Here is a 19,760-nt window from a genome sequence, read left to right as displayed (position 1 = left end):
CCAAGAGTCCCTCGTTAAGTGCACCTGCGTGAAAAGTTTTTGGTCATTTTCACGTTCTACAGGAGCTAAAACTTTTCACGCAGGTGCACTTAACGAGGGAATCACATGGACACTCCATTAGGTACACCGCCATTTTCAAGTGTACCTAATAACAGGCCACTTTATTAGGGAAATATCACGGTCAAAGGTCACAGGTGTCAAGCTCTAGTCCTCGGGGCCGCGTTCCAATATGTTTTCCAAGTTACCCTCGTTAAACACACCTGCGTGAAAAGATTTAGCTCATTTTCATGTTCTTGGGAGCTAAAACTTTTCACGCAGGTGCACTTAACGAGGGAATCACACGGACACTCCATTAGGTACACCGCCATTTTCAAGTGTACCTAATAACAGGCCACTTTATTAGTCACATATAAATAAAATATCATGGTCAAAGGTCACATATTTCCCTAATATTTATATTTTATTTCCCTAACATAAAAATCAGACATTTGGTTAACTGCTTTATATGACAATATGTCATATGTCATATAATATATATATATATATATATATATATATATATATATATATATATATATATATATATATATATATATATATATATATATATATATATATATATATATGCCAAACAATTCCTTGTTTGGCATGCTCAAACTTGGCAAATAAAAGATTGATTGATTGATTGATTAATTGATTGATTGATTGATTGATTGATGTGTGTGTGTGTGTGTGTGTGTGTGTGTGTGTGTGTGTGTGTGTGTGTGTGTGTGTGTGTGTGTGTGTGTGTGTGTGTGTGTGTGCTCGCGTTTGTGAGAGACGAGCTGACTGATACTACTATTGGCTGAACTTGAGTGACAAGGCGACTGATTGGTCGACCTTCCTGCCACTCTTATCTCAGTTCCTCCTACTAGGATCAAATCCTCGGAGCCTTTTCGGAACGCTGCCGACAGTCTGTCATTGTCTGGGAGACGCCGGCCCGTGCGCATAAATGTTGCCCTGCGGACGACTTGCCGTGCTGGGACTTGCGCTGCTCTGCCAAGGTAAGTAACATTTTTCTGTCTCTTAGACGGCATTAAATGAAGGTTTTTTGAGACGTCTAGTTGGACATTTGCTAGACATTTACTTTTTATACAAAATTTAAACCTCATTACATAACCTCTATACTAAATATATTTGAATAAATGTAGCTATTTAAACGTATTGTTTATTGCAAACCTAGAACATTCAATTTGTTAAAAATTGTGCTTGTTGTTGTTCTAGAATGTGAAACTTTACATCAAGTGTTTGGGGATTTTTTTAAATAGGTTTCAGCTGTGGATATAAAAACATCTCTTGATGTTAAAATTTACCCAAATTATAAAACTTCAATGTAAATAAAAAACAAATTTTATCCAACCATTACAAACATGAATGTGCAAATAATGTTTTTAATGATGTCACATGTTTAAAGAATGTAAAATCTATCGATACAATATTACAAAAATAAAATAAACAGTGTAGCTATTTATAATAAAGAACACAACGACTAAATTGTATTACAAATACGTACATACTTTTTATGTAGGAAATATCAAATAAACAAAACAACCTACTCAGCAAAACAAACAAAATAAACATCACTCTGTTGTGGGCCTTTGGATACCCCCTTCACCAGTGCTGGAGCCTGTTTTCATTTTAAAGTCATGGGTGTCCATAAACAAAAGCTCTTTGAAAATTTAAGTGCTCTTTGAAAAGTTAATAATAGCCGTGGAAACTTACACGCTTGCGGCGGTTGTTTCGCGTCCTGTGTTATCAAAAACTACAAAAAAGTCTGCGGTTCTTCTTAAGCATGTTTCTGTTGCTGCTCCAGGCTTTGAGGAAGGCGGCGGCAGCAGCAGTGACGACTCATGTGACAACTTCACGGACCTCAACCTGTCCCATTGCTTCCTGGGCACCAGCCTGTACGTACGCCTGCTGCTATACACACGCACCAACCCGACGTGCGGCCGCGAGCTGCACCATCAGCGCTTCCCGTCCGAGCCGCTCTTCAACCTCTCCCGGCCCACCGCCTTCGTCATCCACGGCTACCGGCCCACCGGCGCGCCGCCCGTGTGGATCGACCACCTGGTGCGCCTGCTGGCTGAGCGGCGGGACCTCAATGTCATTGTGGTGGATTGGAACCGGGGGGCCGCCAACCTCAACTACCTCACCGCCGTGGCCTACACCAAGGAGGCGGCTCACAACCTGACGGCATTCATCGGAAGCATGCAGGTATGAGGGGGGCCAAAATAAAGGTTCTGGGTTCCGACGACGACAATCAAGTGTCATGGGTCACTTTGTCAAGTCGGTTCTCTCAGAAGGATATTTTGTTCCTCAGGAGGAAGGAGCCTCCCTGGATTCGGTGCACCTCATTGGCGTCAGTCTGGGGGCGCACCTCGCCGGCTTTGTGGGTGCCAACCTGAAAGGAAAGATCGGGCGCATCACAGGTACAGTTATTCTTTGCTAGGTTCTTCAACATCCACAACATCTTGTGCGTGAAACCTACTGCACTCTACTTTGTGCTTCCAGGTTTGGACCCGGCCGGGCCTCTTTTCAACAGCGCCACGCCGGACGAGAGGCTGGACCCTTCCGACGCCATGTTTGTGGACGTCCTGCACACAGATATGGACTGTGAGCATCTGAACATTTTCATGCTAAGGCTACAGCAACAACAATACTTTGCACAAGAATCTATTCTCATTTTTTTACTGATAATCATCAGCTTGCCTTCATGCAGTTCACTGTTGTGCCACAAGAGGGCAGGTAGCATTAAGGTCTACTGGAAATATGTATTTAAAACCATAACACAAAAACGTACAATGCTAATATCATTTCACATACCACACTATATTATCTAATTTAATATCATTTTGTAATAATATAATGTTAGGAGAAAAAAGGTTCAATGAATGCAACTAAGTAAACTCTGAATGTGATATGATGTAGTCTAATTTTTGGGCATTGCAGCGTTTGGCCTGCGGGGTGCTCACGGTCACGTTGACTTCTACGCCAACGGTGGGGCCGACCAGCCCGGTTGCCCCAAAACCATCTTTGCTGGTAAAAACGTTTTGGTGTTTGTGTTGCTGAGGTCAACATAACCACAAGACCCCCCTCCCCCGGTCAACAGGAAAGTCTTACTTTGTGTGCGACCACCAGCGTTCCATGTTCCTGTACCTGTGCGCCCTCAACGGCACGTGCAGCCTGACGGCGTACCCGTGCACCTCCTACGCCGACTTCCTGGATGGACGCTGCCTGCAGTGTGAAGCCTTCAAGCCCGCTTCCTGCCCGCAGCTCGGTGAGACCCCTACACAAGTTCCAGAAGTTAAATTAAGTTACAAAAAAACAGTTCGTTTTTTCACAGTAAAGTAGAATTTTTTCTCCTGCTGGATGATGTTTATCCTCTCACCTCCAGGCTATGATGTCATCAAATGGCGGGAAAGTCTTCTGCGACTGGGACAGACCAAAGTGTACTTCAGCACCACCGCCTCACACCCTTACATGAGTAGGTCTACCTGCAACGGAAAAAAAACAAAAGAAAAATGCATCTTCGGACCAGTTATGGAAGGATGCCACAAAATGAATGTTGTGTGTTTTGACAGAGATGAACTACAGAGTGGACATGGTGACGTGGAACCAGTACCTCCGCTGGGGGGTGGTCTACATCCGCCTGCATAGCGGCAGGAACGTCACAGAGGCCCGTGTGGACCAGTGAGTGGTCTCCTCACAAAATACAAGCCACTGCATTCTTTCCACCAACATCTTGTGATGTTAATTCAGCCAAACATGGTTTTTGTGCAGCAAGCTTCTTCGCTTTGAGCAGTTCACGTCCACGCGTCTTCTGGCCCAGTTTGATGAAGACCTGATGCACGTGCACAAGATCTCCCTGCGCATCAGCACGGGTAACGTGATCGGGCCTCGCTACAAAATCAGACTGCTGCGAATACGACTGACGCCGCTGGAGCACCCGCAAAGGTCAGACCCCCCCCCCCCCCCCTGGCCCCGGCTCATGGATGTTACACCAATTACCTGTGGCACCACTCATGCATTTCCTGTTCCTGCACAGGCCACTGATGTGCCGCTTCGACGTCATCATGGAGGAAAACACAGAGGTGGCGTTCCGGCCGTCATCGTGCAATTCTCGGCGCTGATTTATCGTGCTCGGCGGGCATGATGACAACCTATGCAGTGGGCGGAGCTACAATCCAGACGGACAAACCGATCACTTATCACGTGGACCAGAATGAACTTTGGAATAATCGGAGATGGCCAAGAAAGACAAGCAGAAGAAATAGAAGTGAGGTTAACGGTTAGCTTACCTGGAAAGTAAGCCGCAGCGGTCGTCACATAACGCCTTTGAGACACGTTATGCAAATAATCGACACAAGCTGTTCCTGGTTAGTCGTGTGTCATGGGAATGAAAAGGAAGTGTTAATTAAAGTGACAGGAAGAGAGAAAAGTGCGATACAAGCTAAAGGTCATTTACGTACCTGTGCCCGGCGAGCTACTGGATCGGCTCCTGGATTTGGAGGGGATCTCCAAAAATTGTGAGGCGGGTTTCATGGGGAGATAACCTGACTCTCAATGACAGGAGAATGACTCGGCATCATGTTTGGAGCCAGACGATAATCTGGCCCTTGATGGGATTGAGGTCAAATTAGGCCTGCTTATCATCATGTCTGATTATTTCTTGTGCTCTCCATGTCTTGTGCTCAAACTTGTTTGATGGTTTTACCGTGTGCCTTTTATTACTTTTTCTGTTTCATATTTCCGTTTAAAAATAAGCAAAAGATGTTGAAGTTTGATTTTTTTTATTTTGCTTAACATAACGTGTGACAACAAATTGAAATGAATCATTTTACTGGTTCTTTTATCACAAATTATTTAGGTTTCATTACCTGCCTTCATCAGAGGATGATCATCCATTCTGATGAAGGCGGAAGTGATAGCCGAAACATGTCAGGTAATGAAACCTAAATAATTTGTTTGTGATAAAAAAAAAAAACAGTAAAATAATGGACAATTGAAAACAAGATGAACATAGTACAACTAGATTGAAATAAAGGTGATCGTCTCACATGTCTCACATATGGAATCAAAGGTTGGAGAATTTCATCCTTGGACCGATTGCCGTCTTGCGGTCCAACAACTTGTACGTGCTGTACTCACTCGAACACAAATCACGGTGAGAGCAGCGGGCGGCATCACCAGCTGAGACCTGCGGGGGGGCCCACAACACACACACACACACACGGCGGGAAGGAAGAAGAAAATTGAGGTTAAGTCAAGAGGCTGCAGCTCTAATGCGGATCACGACAGTGGCGTAGGATTTTTAGCCGCGCGGGCGTGGTTGAGCGGGAAGAAGAAACGGGATTGGACGAGCTGGACGCTGCGGTCAAAGCGAGCGATGCGGTTGTTACACAAGCCGTCTAAAAAAGACGTGCTGAGCTGCAGGAGGGAACATCTCAAACATACTATTATGCAATTTGGCCACGACTGAAAGAGTGGCAGCCGGCGCCTTGATGACGGTGGTGACCTTTTTTTTTTTCCCTCCTCGCACTCTACATACACAAAAAAACGTACCCTCCCCATTGTCGTGGCAGTTCTGCATCCTGACGTGCTGTTGGTTTTTTAACCTTGACATCGGCCCGGCGTTGGTTCTGTACGGACCTCCTCGTCTGGGGCCCTGGATGAACACACACCGGCTTAAATGCAGTCCCCGCTGCCTGGATCACACACACTTGCAAACTCACCGTGTTGCTGTCCCTCCTGTAGTCCCGCTCGTCTTCAAGCATCACATTGGGGGCGCCACAGCGGACTTTGACGGGGGAGGGCGGGCCGCTTCCTGGGATGGTGATGGTGACGCGCTCCAGACGCTTCTGACGCCGCCTCTCAAGGTCGTGTCTCAGGTCGCCAGGGCCGTGCGGCGTCTGGAAACGACACAAAATGGAGACGGAGTGTCAAGGCCAAGCTTGTTGGCGTCCCGACGGAAAGTCGACTTCACCTGCACGCCGCTCAAAGCGGGAAGGAGCGGCTGGATGTTGCCGGGCGACAGAGCCGTGTTCATGCTGAGGATGATAAAGACGAAGATCACGAGGTGCAATGACACACGTATGTGACGTGACCTGTAGTAGTTTGATCGGACAGATTGCGGCATCACAGAGACGTACTCCTTTGATGAGAACCTCTGGTTCAGCGTCAACCCTGTCGCCGTCTCGTCTCGGCAGTGTTGTGGTGCGGAGAACCGTTTGTTCAACGTGATGCCGTTGCCTTTGAAGTATATCTCTGCGACACGCACGTAAACGTCAAGACGTGGCCAGTGACTTCTGGGACGCTGCCGGGTGATTCTGACCTTTGACATTGTGCACCAGGGTGATGATTTCCTGCGCAAAGGCTCCCCCGCGCGGGCCGTCGCTCTCTGGCACAGCCCCCGGCGCCTCCGGGAGGAAATCCGGACGCCGGCGACCCACATTAACCAGGTCAATCGAGAGCTGGCGCTCTGCAGAGTAACACGGCGAGCTGCCGGGAAGATGAAGAAGACATTCATCATTTCGGTCTTTGCTCCATGGATCCTAAAACTTAGGATTTTGGCCAGATGCCACAAGATGGCGGCAAAACACCCACTCCTGAGATTGCCACACAGCATCGCCATGTTCTTTCTCAAACCTAATCACCTGTTGATCGTTAATTTCAAAAGAGAATACTGTAATAGGGGCCAGCCAGTAGTTCTGAGGTTGAAGGTTTGGATCTGGTCTCTGACTTCCCCGTGTGGAATGTGCAAGCTGTCGCATTGCTTACGTGGGTTTTCTTCAGCTTTCTCCAACATTCCAAAGGTTAGTGTGAGTGACAACTTGGCTTTGTGTGCCAACGAGGTCTGAGGTGTACGCCGCCTTTCAATCACGTCGGCATGGAGAAGCTTCAGCTCACCTGTCGCCCAGGAATGGGGCAGCTATGCTAGCAGAGAGTGAAGAGAAGTTCAAGTGTTGCACAATCGCATCTTTGGGGGAGGGGAGGGGCACTTGTGGATTTGGACTATTTGCTTCTGGGCATGATCTCTAGAAGCTGGGTGGACTGCATTTTCAAAGTCCACCACTGAAAGATCCAAAGCTCAAATGTGATCACACCAAAGAAGAAACGTGACTTACCTGCGCATGTTCCTGACCTGTTTTTTAATTTGGGCCTGCTACGCTACGCACAACTGAGCTCAGGTGACGCTGATGAGACAGACGCCATGCCACGCAATGATGGCGTCCCGCGCAACATGGCGTGTCCACAAGAAGTGGCGATACAGGCCGGCTCGCAGTTTTCGCAAGGCGGCGGGCAACGCAGCCTGAGCTGAAAACACGTCTTCAAGTGAGTGGTGTCACGTCCTCCTGACGTTTGAGATCTAATACAGACCTCACATCACAGCTTGGCCACTCTTTGTAGGGATGTCACTTCCTCCCGTTTGCTCCTGAGGGTTTCACTGACTGACAAACCAAGCATACAGATTATCTTCATTATTCCCTGAAGTGGTTTTGTATGGGGTGTGATGTCACTTCCTTCTCTTGTCCCGCCTTTGCAGGCTAGCTTCATCTGACTGACTTGTTACTTGCTGCATTTGTCCTCCTGAAGCTTGTCACCTGATCTGAAATGCCATCCATCTTCGGGTTTTTGGTAACGTCGGTTCTCCCCGTTGTCCCGACGAGCATCTGATGGACAGTATGAGCTCACATCACATCTTCACTCATTAAGTAACAATCGACTGTTTGACGGCAGAACCGGGGCGTCTTCCTTTTGTCCTTTCTCCCGATGGTTACATCTGACAATGTCGGACGCTCTCAACTTTGACAACTCTTTCTGAGGTTCACATCTGCCGTTGAAAGAGGACAGCTCGTCACGCTGAAGGACAGATACATGTGATCATCGCGGCAGCTCCTTTGTATCAAGATGGTCTTCTCAGCATCCCCTCCGATGTTGTTCACATACAGGAATGTCCATCCATTGCTGTGTAAATGCAGCTGAAGATTCATTTGTTCATTAGCATCCACGTGAAATGGTTTGGATGGAGGTCCACGATTGTTTTCGTGCTCCTTTCAGCAAAGGCCGATGTTCCTCGGCGTCAACGGCGTGTGTGAACCACTCTCCTTCGGCTCCTTAATGTGAACATCGTGTACACCTGCATCCATGTTGAGAACATCAGGTTTATTTTACTTTTTCATCTAGAAGGACTTCCATGAGCAATTGTTGCTGGACCTAAGAAATCTTGAAAATGGTCGTTAGCATCGTGTGAAGGTGAAGAAGAAGACTGTCGCTCTCAATATTCATCCGTTTAGATGTTAGCAACATCCATGTTTGGATGAAAGGACACCCGAGTACTTCTTGAAATGAGGACAACTTGAAGAATGGTCCGTTGTCTCCGTGTCGTGTTACGATGGCTGAACATCGGCGCCCATGTGAGCATTCCTTCAAATAATCAAGAAAGGTTTGCCTCCGCTCTTCAAGGCCGCTCCTCCATCATTGGCCACATGTTGCTGTCACATGATGTTGTTTCTCAACTTCCTCTTTGAAGGCATCCAATTCTTGCTATTTGTGTGGCTTTCTGGTCTCTGCCGTTTTCAAAAGATGCTTTCAAGAAGTCATCCTGATTATTCAACTCCATTCCGAGAAGGAAGGTTCCACGTAAATTAGCGAGCCAACATCTGAATAGCAGGTCCACCAACTAAAGTGTGGGAATGTACCTTCCTCCAGGAAGTTGGTTAACATCTTCTCTTTCCCCGTCATATTCACCTTGCACTTGATTCCTGGTGTCCTGTAAATACTTCCTTCTCAAATGGTCCTCCAGAGGCTTCCTGGATCATGTCGTCATTTCGTGGCTGTTCTAAGGCAAACGTGTTTGCTGATCCAGCAGAGAGGTGCAGTGGTGGCTCACATCCATCGCAATCCATCTTGTCCAAAAAAACTTTTGTTGGCAACTTGAAGCAAAAGCATTCCACGAAATTACAACTCCTCCTATGACGTCATGAAGAAGCTTGAGTGAAGATGTGATGACATCAGAGCATGGGATGAGGTGCTCGTTACGTTCCAATTCCAAAAACATCAAAACAGGCCACGTGAGGTTTGCGTTCCAATTGCATTTCTTTTGTTTGCTCCCAAAGGATATCAAAGACCTATTGAGATGTTTCGGATCCAATTTCATTCAATCTTCTATCACATGACGCACATTCTTGCTGTCCAAGTCACTCATCTACTTGCCAGTAAAAACTTGCCCTCGGCGCTATTCTATCCTCTGGGTAAAACAAGGTGTCAACTTTGACCTTGATGGACGAATACTATACCTGGTGTGCAGGATGGGCCGGCTCATGTCCACTTTGATGGTGAGAGTTTCTTCCGTTACCACAGTCACGTTTTTGAACTCTGATTCTTCCCACAGATTTGGTCTGGGCTGGTTCACATCTGGGCCGCTCCCGTGCAAGCCCCGCTCCAGACTAGCAGGCTGGACCTGCTTCGGGCGTCTGTCGTCTTGCGTCCAGCTGGGTTCTTCCTCTTCTGCATTGGGGTAACTCGTTTCCTTTTGGGATCTGTATCCCGCTCTGGGCTCCTCACGAGGAATGTTTTGGTAGCTCCGAGAGGACTGCAGAAAGTTTGTCCGGTTCCCCATGTGACTGACCCTACCTCTGGCGAGGTGAGGACCACCTCTCCCTCTATGGTTTGTGGGAGTGCCTTGTCCGTCATATCTCGCAAAGTTTGCCCGTTCTTGCGGCGGGAGGCTCCTCTTGCGTTCCGAGCCATCCCCCCATTTATCAGGAAAGTGGTGTTTTCTGGAATCTTCTCGGCCATCCGGCCCGCTATTTGAATTCCGGAATTGTTCTTGTGAGGAGCTCGCTGCATCGGCATGTTGGTGTCTCAAGTGAAAATCACGCTGTCCACCGTTATCCAAGTGTTCCCGGCGCGGTCCTTTGCGGGTTCCTTGGAATCCGTGTTCAGTGAAGTGAGGAGTTCCCAAGTCTGGAGTCTCCCTGTGGAAGGCTCTGTCAACCGTGGCGGCTGAATAGCACCGATCCCCAAAATCCTTGTTGTCCCGTCTGAACCTGTGACAGCGAGAGGACACGTCATCATCAGCAAGAATAAGCAAGCAGAAGGAAAGACAAAAATATCCTAAAGTCTTTGTCGCTCACGAGGAATTGGATTTTGTTGTGACTTTACCCGCTGTGATGTTGGCCGTCCATTTCTCTTCTCGGCCGCTTTAAGGGGGGCTGAACATCCTCTCTTTGCCGGCTTCTATTCGGACCTTCAACATTCCCTTCTCTTCGGCTTCCTCTTTGCTCCTCGGATCTAACCCTGGGACTGGTGTCTCGCAACTGCCCCTGGCCCCGCCACTCGTCCCGCCTCCAAGCTGGGGCTTCCTGCGGGTGTTCCGAGTGACTGCGAGGCAGCAGCGGCAACGGTTCCCTACGGAACCTCGGCGGCGAACACTGTGACCTTGCTCTGCTAACATTCTGAAAATCTTCTCTGAAGCCTCTTCTTTGTCTGTCTGCATTGAATCCGCCATCCCGCTGGGGGGAGCTTCGTGGGACATGGTGGTCCTTGAAATCACGTCGAGGTGACGGTTTCCGTGGAAAATTGCCCTCCTGATTTCGCTGACGCCAAAAGTGATCCTGCGGAGAAGGAGAGGATCTCCTGTGTGCTTCTGGGAACATGTCCTCACCAAACCTGCGCTCTTCATTTCTGGCAATGGGCTTCCAGTCCAATGGTCTTCCATAGTGTCCTGCTGAAGCTCTGTTTGGTCCGTGTTCGTTCCATGGGACCCGCCTAGACAGCACAGCAGTCACAATAAGTACAATGAATTATTTTGATCAACAGGACTTGTCGGCTATCATTGCATGCACCTGCTTTGTTGTGACGGCGACATCTGTCGGGACATTCCGGCGGCCTTTAAAGAGCAACAAAAAGTTATAACAAAGTCAACATAGGACGTTTGGCGCATTTTTCATTTCTAACAGAAATGTCACAGCTTGACTGAAGGTGTTAGTGGAATCTTCAAATTGTTACAAGAGTTAAAAGTTAAGAAAACGGCATCTGTCATTTGGAATAACTGTTTCACTAATGTTGCACGCGGTGAATAGTGTGCGCTGCTTGGAGCGAGGCTATCGCCAGTTAGCATCCAAGCTAATGATAACGCTCCCCCTAAAATTTCCGTCTTTCTTACACACACACTATCTAAAATGCCACAAGACCTGTCCCACGGAAGATATTATGATATTTTCCAACCCCCAGGAATTAAATGCTAAGCGGTGGCAGCAACACATAAATGAACAAGTAAGCTAATGCTAACTAGCATTTGACGTACCTACCTGCGACTCCCGAGACGTCCTGCGTTTGATGCCACACCGGCAACCCCAGCGCGTTTTAAGATAACGATTTGTACACACGAATGACAATACAACACTCGATTATTTGAGTTGACAGCCCTATTTATTGACACAAGTAAACGCCAAAGTTGCTTTAAAGCTGCTATCCTACCCGAATTTACGGAAAATGGCCGAACTCGCGGACGTGTTTATCATGCGTTTCCGCTTTTTCTCTTGTTTACAAGCAGTTGTCAAACGGCGCGTAAGCGCACTAGCGCCACCAACTGGTATGGAGTGTCAGCCAACATTGTTAGCCTCAAGTGTGAATGCTTTTAAATCCAAGTTAAAAATTATGCCAAAGCATAGTTCTGTCAAAGCATTATTTTTTTTCTTGCACTATACATTCTTTCCATTCATTTTATTTTTTAACTTTGATTTTAAACATGTTTTACTCTTTTGTTAATGTTAAACTGTCTATTTACATAATTATCTTTGTTTCCATGTCCTCACAATTCATGTAAAGTGTGTTTGTTTTGTGAGTTTGTTTTGTTGAATTATTCTGTTGTATGATTGCCAACAGAAAGACACACTTGATAGCTTGATGAAGTTTATTGATGCTATTTTGCAGTAATCCATGCATCGCGTGTACAATTCTATATTCGACCAGGCTGCGGCGTACGAGTAGTAGAGGAGACACTTTATGTTGGCCTCGCAGCCACAATGAGCGCAAAGCTAAAGAATGTAGAACCATGTTTGCCCGTTCCTCACTCACTCCTACGTGGCTACTTTGAAGGGTGCTCGAGGTTGAAGGCCTCAGAGGTGACCAGTGTCCACAAATGAGGTATATTTGGGGGGGTGGGGGTTAGCGCGAAGTCGAGTAATAATAGTGCATACTACACAGTGCAGCGAGTGTGGTTAATCAGTGCCTTACAACTACACACGCACACTACTCGCAAAAAAATGGTTTCAAAGTTTTTTGCGGCTAGTGTGCCTCTCAAAAGTGACATTTTGAGTGACTCTGGTCCGCAAAGCTACAGGCTCCAACTCAACAGTATGGAGAAAGCAAGCAACGAGTGCGTCCGCTAATAACTCCACTGGCTACGTTTTCTCTCCTGTCTACGCTATTTACACAAATGTGCCACCTGGAAGGCGATTCAAGTGGGCGCCAGTAAAGATGGCGTTCTTTTCGAAGATCAAAAATCTCAGAGATAACAAGAAATTAAATACGTTAGTAACAACTTGTCTCTGGATTTAGGACTGTCTTACTGCCTTTCCCACCCACCCCATCCCATCCTCAAAATTCCGACTTGCCTTCACCTTGTTTTCTGCCACCCGGCACTGCTGGCAGCATCCCGGCGCCCGTCGTTAAGAAACGTTACAAATTGTCAAATTGCGATGTGTCGTCATTCAATCGCTAAATCAACCAGTTAAGTTTGGAGTTGGTGAAAAAGCTTTGTGGAGTTGATGCATGGTCACGTTGGCGTGGCCGTCAGATTGATGAGCGGTGGCTGTTCCTGCAGGAAAAATGATGATCGCTGCTGCAGCTGCAGTCGGTTGAAGAACCGAGGATGCGAATCTCCTAAAATGAAAGATGTTCCACGGCGTCTGTAAAACTGAAAATAAAGTCCCTACGTTGTGTGAACACTGAACACTCACAAATCTTCCAAAAAAACTTTCAGCCGTCGTACCTAGTCCTCGTGCAGCCGCTCACGCATCCACCCGGCCGGGGCCGACGCCGTGGATGAGCGGCGAGGATTCTGCGGCGGTGTTGCCGTACGCTTGGATCAGGAGGTTCTCGTTAAGGTCGCCCATGCCGCTGCCAGCCCGCAGCTTGGCAAAGGGGGCCGCCTGCGGTTCCACGTCCATCGTGTTCCCCAGGGGGCAGCGGTCCGGCCCGTCCGCCACCGGCGAGAACTCCTGAGCGCTGGCCGGCTCGTCCCGGGACACTGGACTGACGGACGGACAAGTGCAATACATTAGTGCTATTTGTCACGCTAACGGCGAGCTGTCCCTCACCTGACGTCCATGGACTGGACGCCGTCCGACAGCTCGTCCACGCAGCTCTTGCTCTCCAGCGGTCCCAGCAGAATGACGGGTGCCTCGGCAGGAGTCGGGGCGTTCTCCTCCAGGACGAGCGGCGCTATCTCGGAGCTCGCGTGGTACACTGTCAACACATCAGTTGGAGTTCATCTTCTATTTTGAAGGCCATGCAAAAGATTCTTATGCGAGTAGAATATGTCAGTGCCACCTGGCTTTGGTCAAGCCCCCCTTAAAGATTCACCGCAGATGTACCTGCAGCATCAGTCGGAGCTTCCACGTCACTCTTGCGTGTTCTTTTCATGATTTCTTCAATTCTCTACAACAGAGTAGACAGGGGAAGTGGCAAGAAGAAGAAGAAGCTTGATGCACGTGAAACGAGTCTTCTCCCTCACCTTCTTCCTCAGCTGCCTCTCCCGCTCCTCCTGGATATGAAGCTGCTCGCGCTCCCTCCTCTTCCTCTCAGCTTCTCTATGGGCTCGTTGGTAGGCCTCCTCCCTCTAATGAGCACGTTTAAAAAAAAAAAAAAAGCTCAAGCACAAAATTCGAAGTCCGGCGAAACAATCACAAAGCGAGCGGAAACAAAAGCGGACCTCTTGGTCCAACTCATCCTGCATGTCCTTCCATCGCTGCTCCTTCTGCCGACGTTCCTCCTCCTCCCTGCTCTTCCTCTCCTCCTCGCGCCGGGCTCGCGCCACCTCCGCCTGCTGCGCCTCTCTCTCCTGCAGCTCCCGGGCCTCTTGCTGCCTCCTGCGCTCCTCCTCGGCTCGCAGTCTGTGGGGACGAGCCAGCCATTTTAAAATATGAAATGAACGTGTAAAATGTCAAACAGGATGCGGACTGACAGCTCATCCTCCTGCCGCTGCCGTTCCTCCTGCTCCTTTTGCATGCGAGCCAGGCGGCGGCGCTCGGCCAGAAGCCGCGACGCCTCCTCGGCATCCATGGTGCCCCCAACGCTGCGGCCCGTGGGCGTTCCTGGGGACTCTGAAAGTGACAATTGACCGCCACGTCACATATTTTGTACTTTTTACAGTCGTTTTTCCGCTCTTCACCTGCACACAATTCCCTGCTGGTAGATTTTGACATCTTCTTGTCAGAGTTTTCAGCACATTTGGCCGACTTCCTGTCTAGGGTGCCGTGGTGAGCCCGATCATCACCGACGGGAGTGGTGGCCCTCTGTCGGAGAGGTGAGGGGGGGTACTGGCCCGGCGAGCAGGGCGACTGAGCCCGACTTCTGCTCGCTCGCATCCTGGAACCACAACGGCGGCTGTGTTGATCATTGAATTCAGCGGTATTGTTTCAAATTGTGTTTACCTTTTTGGCGTAGCAGAACCTTTACTGTTGGCTCTGAAGGATGAACTTCGAACAGGTGCAGCAGGAACTTCTCCCTGCACGTGACATTTACAAATGATGCGAGTGCTGCATCATCAGGCAAGACTAAACTTCGACTGTGTCTGTGCTGACCGTGGGCGTTTTGGCTCGAGACGTCCCCTCAGGGAATGCGGCGATGCTCCTGCGGTTGGAAGAACTTCTTTGAGGTCTGTGCTTGTTGGAAGAAGCTGCTCGGTGACACACAACATCGCATCATTTGAGAATCACCTCGACGAGAAGAAGAGTTGGATGAGTCAGTAATGAGTTGCAAGTTTGTGGGTCACCTGTCTCCATCGAGTGGAGGGCAGCGGACGAGTTGGACAGCTGCTTGCTCATTGGTTGGTCTGACGGGGTGGGTGGAGCCAGGAGTTCACAAGCTGACAAACAAAAGACGAGAACGTCACAGACGGCAAGTCAGCCGCAAGTCAGTCAGCGAGCTCGACCGAGAGCTCAGAAAGAGCCGACACCCAAAATGACAGATGAGCCATGTTGACGTCACCAGTTTGCCATGGTGATGAAGAATTTCCTTCATCATGAATTGGATTATGACGTCGCAGGAGGACCGGGACACATCATCGACAATCACGTGACATTTCAGGACGAAGTCAATCATTCGCAGACTGAATTGAAACGAGGCGAAGCAATGTGCACAAATATGAAACGTTCAGCTATTGCAAAGGGCTCCCTCAAGTGGTATGCAAAAGAATTTCTGAAATCACTGTTCAAACAGCAACCTGGATACTGATGCTATTTGATTCCTCCATGTTGGCGCTATCGCGTTACGGTTAAATGTCAATACTGAACATGTGTGTGTGTGTGTCAGTAAACAGCAGCAGGACAGGAAGAGACAGAGCCCTTTGTTGGTCCAAGGGTGGGGGAAGGGGGAACCTCATGACAACATCCAAACATACATAGGGCAGGTAGGTGATGTCATAGCTGTACCACACATGTGAACACAAACATACACAAAAGAGCAGAAGAGCTACAGCAACATGCAAAGTTGGCGAGGAGCAAGCTGGCAGTGACGGGCGGGGTCACACACGGTCACGTGATTTGTACCGTTACGGGCTTGGCAGGTGCCGGAAGCAGCGGGGAGCACATCGGAGCCGATGGCGTGGCCGGGAGGGCTCTTAGTGTTACCTGGCCCACAGGTTGGAAGCAAAAGCGTTACGCTCGCACACAGGCATGACAGGGTAGCAAACGTTCATTCGATGATGTGTTCAGTCCAAACAGGAAGGATTCAAACACCAAGCATGAGATCTGGGAGGCAAACGTGCGAAGCACGACACCATCGTGTGACTTCACGCATGAATCAAAAGAAGAAGCTAGAAATGCGCAAGCCATTTTCAAAATGGCGGCCGGCCACAGAAGCGACATATAAGAAATCAAATGAAGCCGACTTGAGGACAACCATAAGGTCGTCACATAAGGCGTGATGTCCCAGGAAGAGACGGCGTGCGCACGCAGGTCTCCGTCCTGTAATGGCGGCCGAGCTTGTGTCGCAGTGTGCCGAGCCGCTGGGCGGGTCGGCGTCAGGACGGCCCGGGAATCAATTATTGACCGCGATGTTGCCAAAGCGTCACGTGAGGGGCCAGCCTAGGACGCGTCCGAATGGGCCCCCTCGTTTGTTTTGAGGAAAGTAACACCAGATGAGAAGGACGAGATTTACATGGCGCCGGTGCGCTCAACGTTACACGCACACCTGTGGCACAATTCCGAGGCTAAATGATGACTAGAGGAGCAGAGAAGGAGAAGGAGGAGGAGGAGCGGGGAGACAAAGCATCGCCTGCAGCGCAGCCTCCACACCCTTTCCTCCTCCTTCTTTGTCTCCTCGATGACCTCCGGCTCCCGTGGGTGACACTCACCCTCCACGCCATCCGGCGGCCCCCCCCACGTCCATCGCTTGGGCCTGTTGTCCAGCTGGTCGTGGGCGTCGCCTCCTCCCCTGCGCTCGGCGCCGCACCCGGCTCTCCGTCGCACCAGTGCCTCCAGCCTCTCCTGCTCGTTGCGTTCCGACACGGGGAAGAAGAGACACTCCCTTACTGAGCCATCGCTACGGCGACGCATGCCTGGCGATGCGCAGGGTGACAGCTGCGCCATGGTAACCGCATCCGAGCAGTGGCCTCGCCCCTTCGCCGTGTTCCCACTGCTTTGCTTTAGCGTGATGCTCGCCGCTTTGACACCAGAGTAGCGAGAGAGAGAGAGAGAGCATGGCGGCACACCTCGCTCACTTGCTCTCTCTATTTCTCTCCCCTCCCCCCTGCCTCCCTCTCCCCCTCCCTTTCCTACCGCCTTACCTTCCTCACTCGTGTCACATCCACTCATGTAACGTTCTCACACAACGACACGTAACATCCCCATAGTAACGTCCTAGCATGATGTAATGTCCCCTCGTGAAGATTAGAAACAGGGAAGTATCGATACTGGCCTTATTTTCAGGTATTGGGTACTTGAGGAGACTGCTGATACCAGCAATGATACTTGAAGCAATAAAAAATCTGACATCATCAAAATTCTCCTCAGCAGGAGTTAGCGCTATACTGCACCAGTGTAACACATTGGCAAAGCCTCATCTGCTTCAGAAAGAAGGAAAGGTCTCACAATCAGCAATTTTTTACCTCATTGTGTTAAATGAGATCTTATAGATGAAACGGACTAGTCCAAGAGTACTGGATTCGCTCTGAAAAAAATTGCGCCACTCACTCATAAACATAAAACAGGCGTCACGTTCCCGTAAACACCTCGCAATATGGTGATGATGAGGTCATCCCGTGTCATTGACGAGTGGGGGAGCGGAAGGGAGGGTCCTGGCGAGGATGCAAGCTCGCCAACAGAGGCGCTGAATCAATGGAGATGCTCCCTGAAGACCAGGCAGCCTCAGGGCTCGTTAACCCATCGCACAACACCAGCTGTTGTGTGCGCAAAACACACTTGACGCCATTTAAATCATACAGAGCAACACGCCCCTCCCCTCTCATCACGGCATATGATTTTCAACTTTGACCCTTCAGTTAATGATGTCCGAGAAGAAAATTCAAAGTGACCTCTGACCTTCTCAGCCTTCTGCTGTCGCTGTCGTTTATCCTCGGCCGCCAGGCGGCGCTGTTGTTCCTTTCGCCTCTGGGCCGCCATCTTGTGCTCTCGCTGCTGGCCGCTGCGCTCCAGCTGCTGCTGAGCGCGACGATCTTTATCTCGCAGTGCCTCCGACAACTCTGCGCACACGCAAACGAGCTGCACTTTTCCACGTATTGCAATGTATCCTTACATAATATTTGCAATCCAGTGAAGACAGTATTAAGACATTAAGACATCACTCGCATGCAGCCATTTTCTGGCGTCCTCATTGGACCAATTGGCAATCAATAGCAGAGCACATGCAAACAAAAAATTTCTGTTGCTTTATGCAAGGTCAGGTGACATGCGGACAAACAATGGCCTAGGCAGCCAATGGTCAAAAGCTGACCTGTGGGGCTCCTCTGACTGGAGGGTGACCGACAAGGAGAGGCCTTCCTATTGGTCGGTGGGGTCGAAGGAGGCGGGTCCAGAGCTGGAATTTATTTTTTCACAACATGATTCATTGTACTGGAAGGGGAGGCAACGATGTAAATATGGAACATAAGCCAAGGGACGAGAACGTAACGGAGTTCACGTGTGAATCTGCCAGCACGCACATACGTGTCCATCGACATCCAATTAATGTCAATCAAGACATTTTTTCCAACCACTTTCTGCGTAAGACAACTTTCGGCTTACTAGCAATAGTAGCATGTAGTTGTCCTTGCTAATGAGGCCAAAGAGAGTACTGGAGATGGACAGCATGAATATGGAATAAATTCTTGAGAGCATTTCTAACAAACCACTGATGCCCAACAAATTGGTCAATGTCTTATTACTGACGCCAAAGAGTGAGTACTCCTACACAGTCCTCGAGCTGTACATGGAGGAGATGCTCCAAAGGCTTTCCCTAATTCCTTCTTGTGCATTTCAATGACCTGAAATGAAGAAAAATAAGTCACCTGTCAGAGCAATCGGACGAGTCGGAACCACTTGAGTCATGATGAGGATGAGCCAAACCAGATTCTAGTCCAAGAACACTTTAGAAGCACTCGGATGAATCAGCCTGGAAGAGTGAGGATGAGCGAGGGATGCTATGAAGAGGAAAGAGGAGAGAATGGATGATGAGGAAGGGAGGGAGGACTTCCGGTCTGCTTCCCTTTGCTCATCACCAGCAGGTTCAAATTTTGCATAGCATTCAATGCTAATAACACAATATTGTGTGTATTTTTTTTTAAACGTTTGAGTATCTATTGAATAGATACTCAAACGTTTAAAAAAAACATAAAACGAGTGGCACACTTGTCACAGTTTCACTTCGTCACAATGTGGTCTATTATTAGCTTAAGGTTAGCGCGTCACCACGACCTAATTTGCATATTCATTACCACGTCACTCGTTAAGCCATCAATTCGAGAAGAAACACCTAGCAACTAAATTACGTCAAAGTTTGATAATAATCATCACGACAACAACAATGTCAAACGGATATGTTTTGAATTCGACACGTTTTTCCTCACGTGTTCTCATATAGCACACGTGCCAGGCAGCAGTCAAACCCCTGGCGGCGCCGTGACGTCACAACTGGCGTTGGCGGAGGAGGGTACGCAATGACGTCACCCAAACGTGACTTGACCTCCAAGCAGTTTGTTCGCACGATGTCATATGTTGGTTTCATTTTTTTATTTAGTGTTAAAAAGGTTCGGAATAAACTACGTATTCTTACTTGAATTTCTCTTTGGAAATTGTGTCCTACTTAAATAGCAAGCGTGACAATTATACATCATTGTTCCTTTCTATTAATGCAACTTTCTATTAATGCAATTTATGTTCATCTCAATAATCTTTCGAGCCTTTACTCTTTGACAAATTTGAATTTTTTTAATTTAAATCTATTTTTTAAATAAAATATAGTTTTGTGGGGTAACTTCATTATCTATGAATCTTTGT

At 48.6% G+C, this 19,760-nt stretch overlaps 3 protein-coding genes and 1 long non-coding RNA gene across 14 annotated transcripts; 1 reads left to right on the top strand and 3 right to left on the bottom strand.

Moving 5' to 3' along the window:
• The first annotated feature begins 917 nt into the window (after window positions 1-917).
• Window positions 918-5,106, top strand: lipib (lipase, member Ib). Its single transcript, XM_088363685.1, has 10 exons — window positions 918-1,043; window positions 1,853-2,253; window positions 2,360-2,468; window positions 2,551-2,652; window positions 2,989-3,078; window positions 3,149-3,316; window positions 3,434-3,523; window positions 3,621-3,729; window positions 3,820-3,993; window positions 4,085-5,106. Exons 1-10 carry the CDS (start codon window positions 992-994, stop codon window positions 4,167-4,169), a joined length of 1,380 nt encoding a protein of 459 aa, XP_088219811.1. The 5' UTR covers window positions 918-991; the 3' UTR covers window positions 4,170-5,106.
• LOC148380978 (uncharacterized) lies at window positions 1,411-3,992 on the bottom strand. The gene is made up of 2 exons (XR_015854653.1): window positions 3,428-3,992; window positions 1,411-3,325 (listed from the first exon to the last, which is right to left on the bottom strand). It is a non-coding gene; the product is annotated as an uncharacterized LOC148380978 (long non-coding RNA).
• LOC148380976 (uncharacterized) lies at window positions 4,813-11,583 on the bottom strand. 3 transcript variants are annotated; one of them, XM_088363683.1, is made up of 10 exons: window positions 11,348-11,583; window positions 10,887-10,930; window positions 10,204-10,809; window positions 9,336-10,088; window positions 6,371-6,537; window positions 6,153-6,303; window positions 6,023-6,086; window positions 5,772-5,948; window positions 5,602-5,704; window positions 4,813-5,236 (listed from the first exon to the last, which is right to left on the bottom strand). In XM_088363683.1, exons 2-10 carry the CDS (start codon window positions 10,919-10,921, stop codon window positions 5,223-5,225), a joined length of 2,070 nt encoding a protein of 689 aa, XP_088219809.1. In that variant the 5' UTR covers window positions 10,922-10,930; window positions 11,348-11,583; the 3' UTR covers window positions 4,813-5,222. The 3 variants fall into 3 exon arrangements, with proteins under 3 accessions (XP_088219809.1, XP_088219808.1, XP_088219810.1); XM_088363682.1 differs by having other exon boundaries at window positions 11,352-11,583; XM_088363684.1 differs by having other exon boundaries at window positions 6,189-6,303; window positions 11,352-11,581.
• A 359-nt stretch (window positions 11,584-11,942) lies between these two features.
• Window positions 11,943-19,395, bottom strand: map7d2b (MAP7 domain containing 2b). 9 transcript variants are annotated; one of them, XM_088364061.1, is made up of 17 exons: window positions 19,331-19,395; window positions 18,773-18,904; window positions 18,220-18,303; window positions 17,808-17,968; window positions 16,622-16,754; window positions 15,816-15,896; window positions 15,041-15,133; window positions 14,850-14,947; window positions 14,700-14,773; window positions 14,438-14,634; window positions 14,231-14,369; window positions 13,979-14,159; window positions 13,781-13,885; window positions 13,641-13,704; window positions 13,365-13,512; window positions 13,037-13,299; window positions 11,943-12,961 (listed from the first exon to the last, which is right to left on the bottom strand). In XM_088364061.1, the coding sequence occupies exons 2-16, from the start codon at window positions 18,810-18,812 to the stop codon at window positions 13,056-13,058; spliced, it is 1,842 nt and encodes a 613-aa protein (XP_088220187.1). In that variant the 5' UTR covers window positions 18,813-18,904; window positions 19,331-19,395; the 3' UTR covers window positions 11,943-12,961; window positions 13,037-13,055. The 9 variants fall into 9 exon arrangements, with proteins under 9 accessions (XP_088220187.1, XP_088220188.1, XP_088220184.1 ...); XM_088364062.1 differs by lacking the exon at window positions 19,331-19,395 and adding an exon at window positions 19,199-19,216; XM_088364058.1 differs by lacking the exon at window positions 19,331-19,395 and adding an exon at window positions 18,676-18,748 and having other exon boundaries at window positions 11,943-12,927; window positions 18,831-19,179.
• Window positions 19,396-19,760: the final 365 nt, after the last annotated feature.

The sequence above is a fragment of the Syngnathus floridae genome, chromosome 20 (genome assembly GCF_059516105.1).
Source record: "Syngnathus floridae isolate MCC-2025c chromosome 20, RoL_Sflo_1.0, whole genome shotgun sequence".
In the NCBI taxonomy this organism is placed as follows: Eukaryota; Metazoa; Chordata; class Actinopteri; order Syngnathiformes; family Syngnathidae; genus Syngnathus; species Syngnathus floridae.
Note: the sequence above shows the minus strand (reverse complement) of the source record. Positions and strands in the feature narration are given on the sequence as shown.

Bases quoted from the DNA above. Each gene is read 5' to 3' on its own strand.
- lipib (XM_088363685.1), top strand. From the start codon at position 992: ATGTTGCCCTGCGGACGACTTGCCGTGCTGGGACTTGCGCTGCTCTGC. The intron at 2,469-2,550 runs GTACAGTTATTC...TTGTGCTTCCAG, and splicing joins AAAGATCGGGCGCATCACAG to GTTTGGACCCGGCCGGGCCT. The intron at 3,994-4,084 runs GTCAGACCCCCC...GTTCCTGCACAG, and splicing joins CCGCTGGAGCACCCGCAAAG to GCCACTGATGTGCCGCTTCG.
- LOC148380976 (XM_088363683.1), bottom strand. From the start codon at position 10,921: ATGTCCCGACAGATGTCGCCGTCACAACAAAGCAG. The intron at 6,538-9,335 runs GTATAGTATTCG...TCTTCCCGGCAG, and splicing joins CGGCCCATCCTGCACACCAG to CTCGCCGTGTTACTCTGCAG. The intron at 6,087-6,152 runs CTACTACAGGTC...TATCATCCTCAG, and splicing joins CCGCAATCTGTCCGATCAAA to CATGAACACGGCTCTGTCGC.
- map7d2b (XM_088364058.1), bottom strand. From the start codon at position 18,739: ATGCACAAGAAGGAATTAGGGAAAGCCTTTGGAGCATCTCCTCCATGT. The intron at 18,304-18,675 runs GTAGGAGTACTC...AATAAATTCCAG, and splicing joins ATGTACAGCTCGAGGACTGT to CTCTGGACCCGCCTCCTTCG. The intron at 14,635-14,699 runs GTAAACACAATT...TTGTGGTTCCAG, and splicing joins GGTTCTGCTACGCCAAAAAG to GATGCGAGCGAGCAGAAGTC.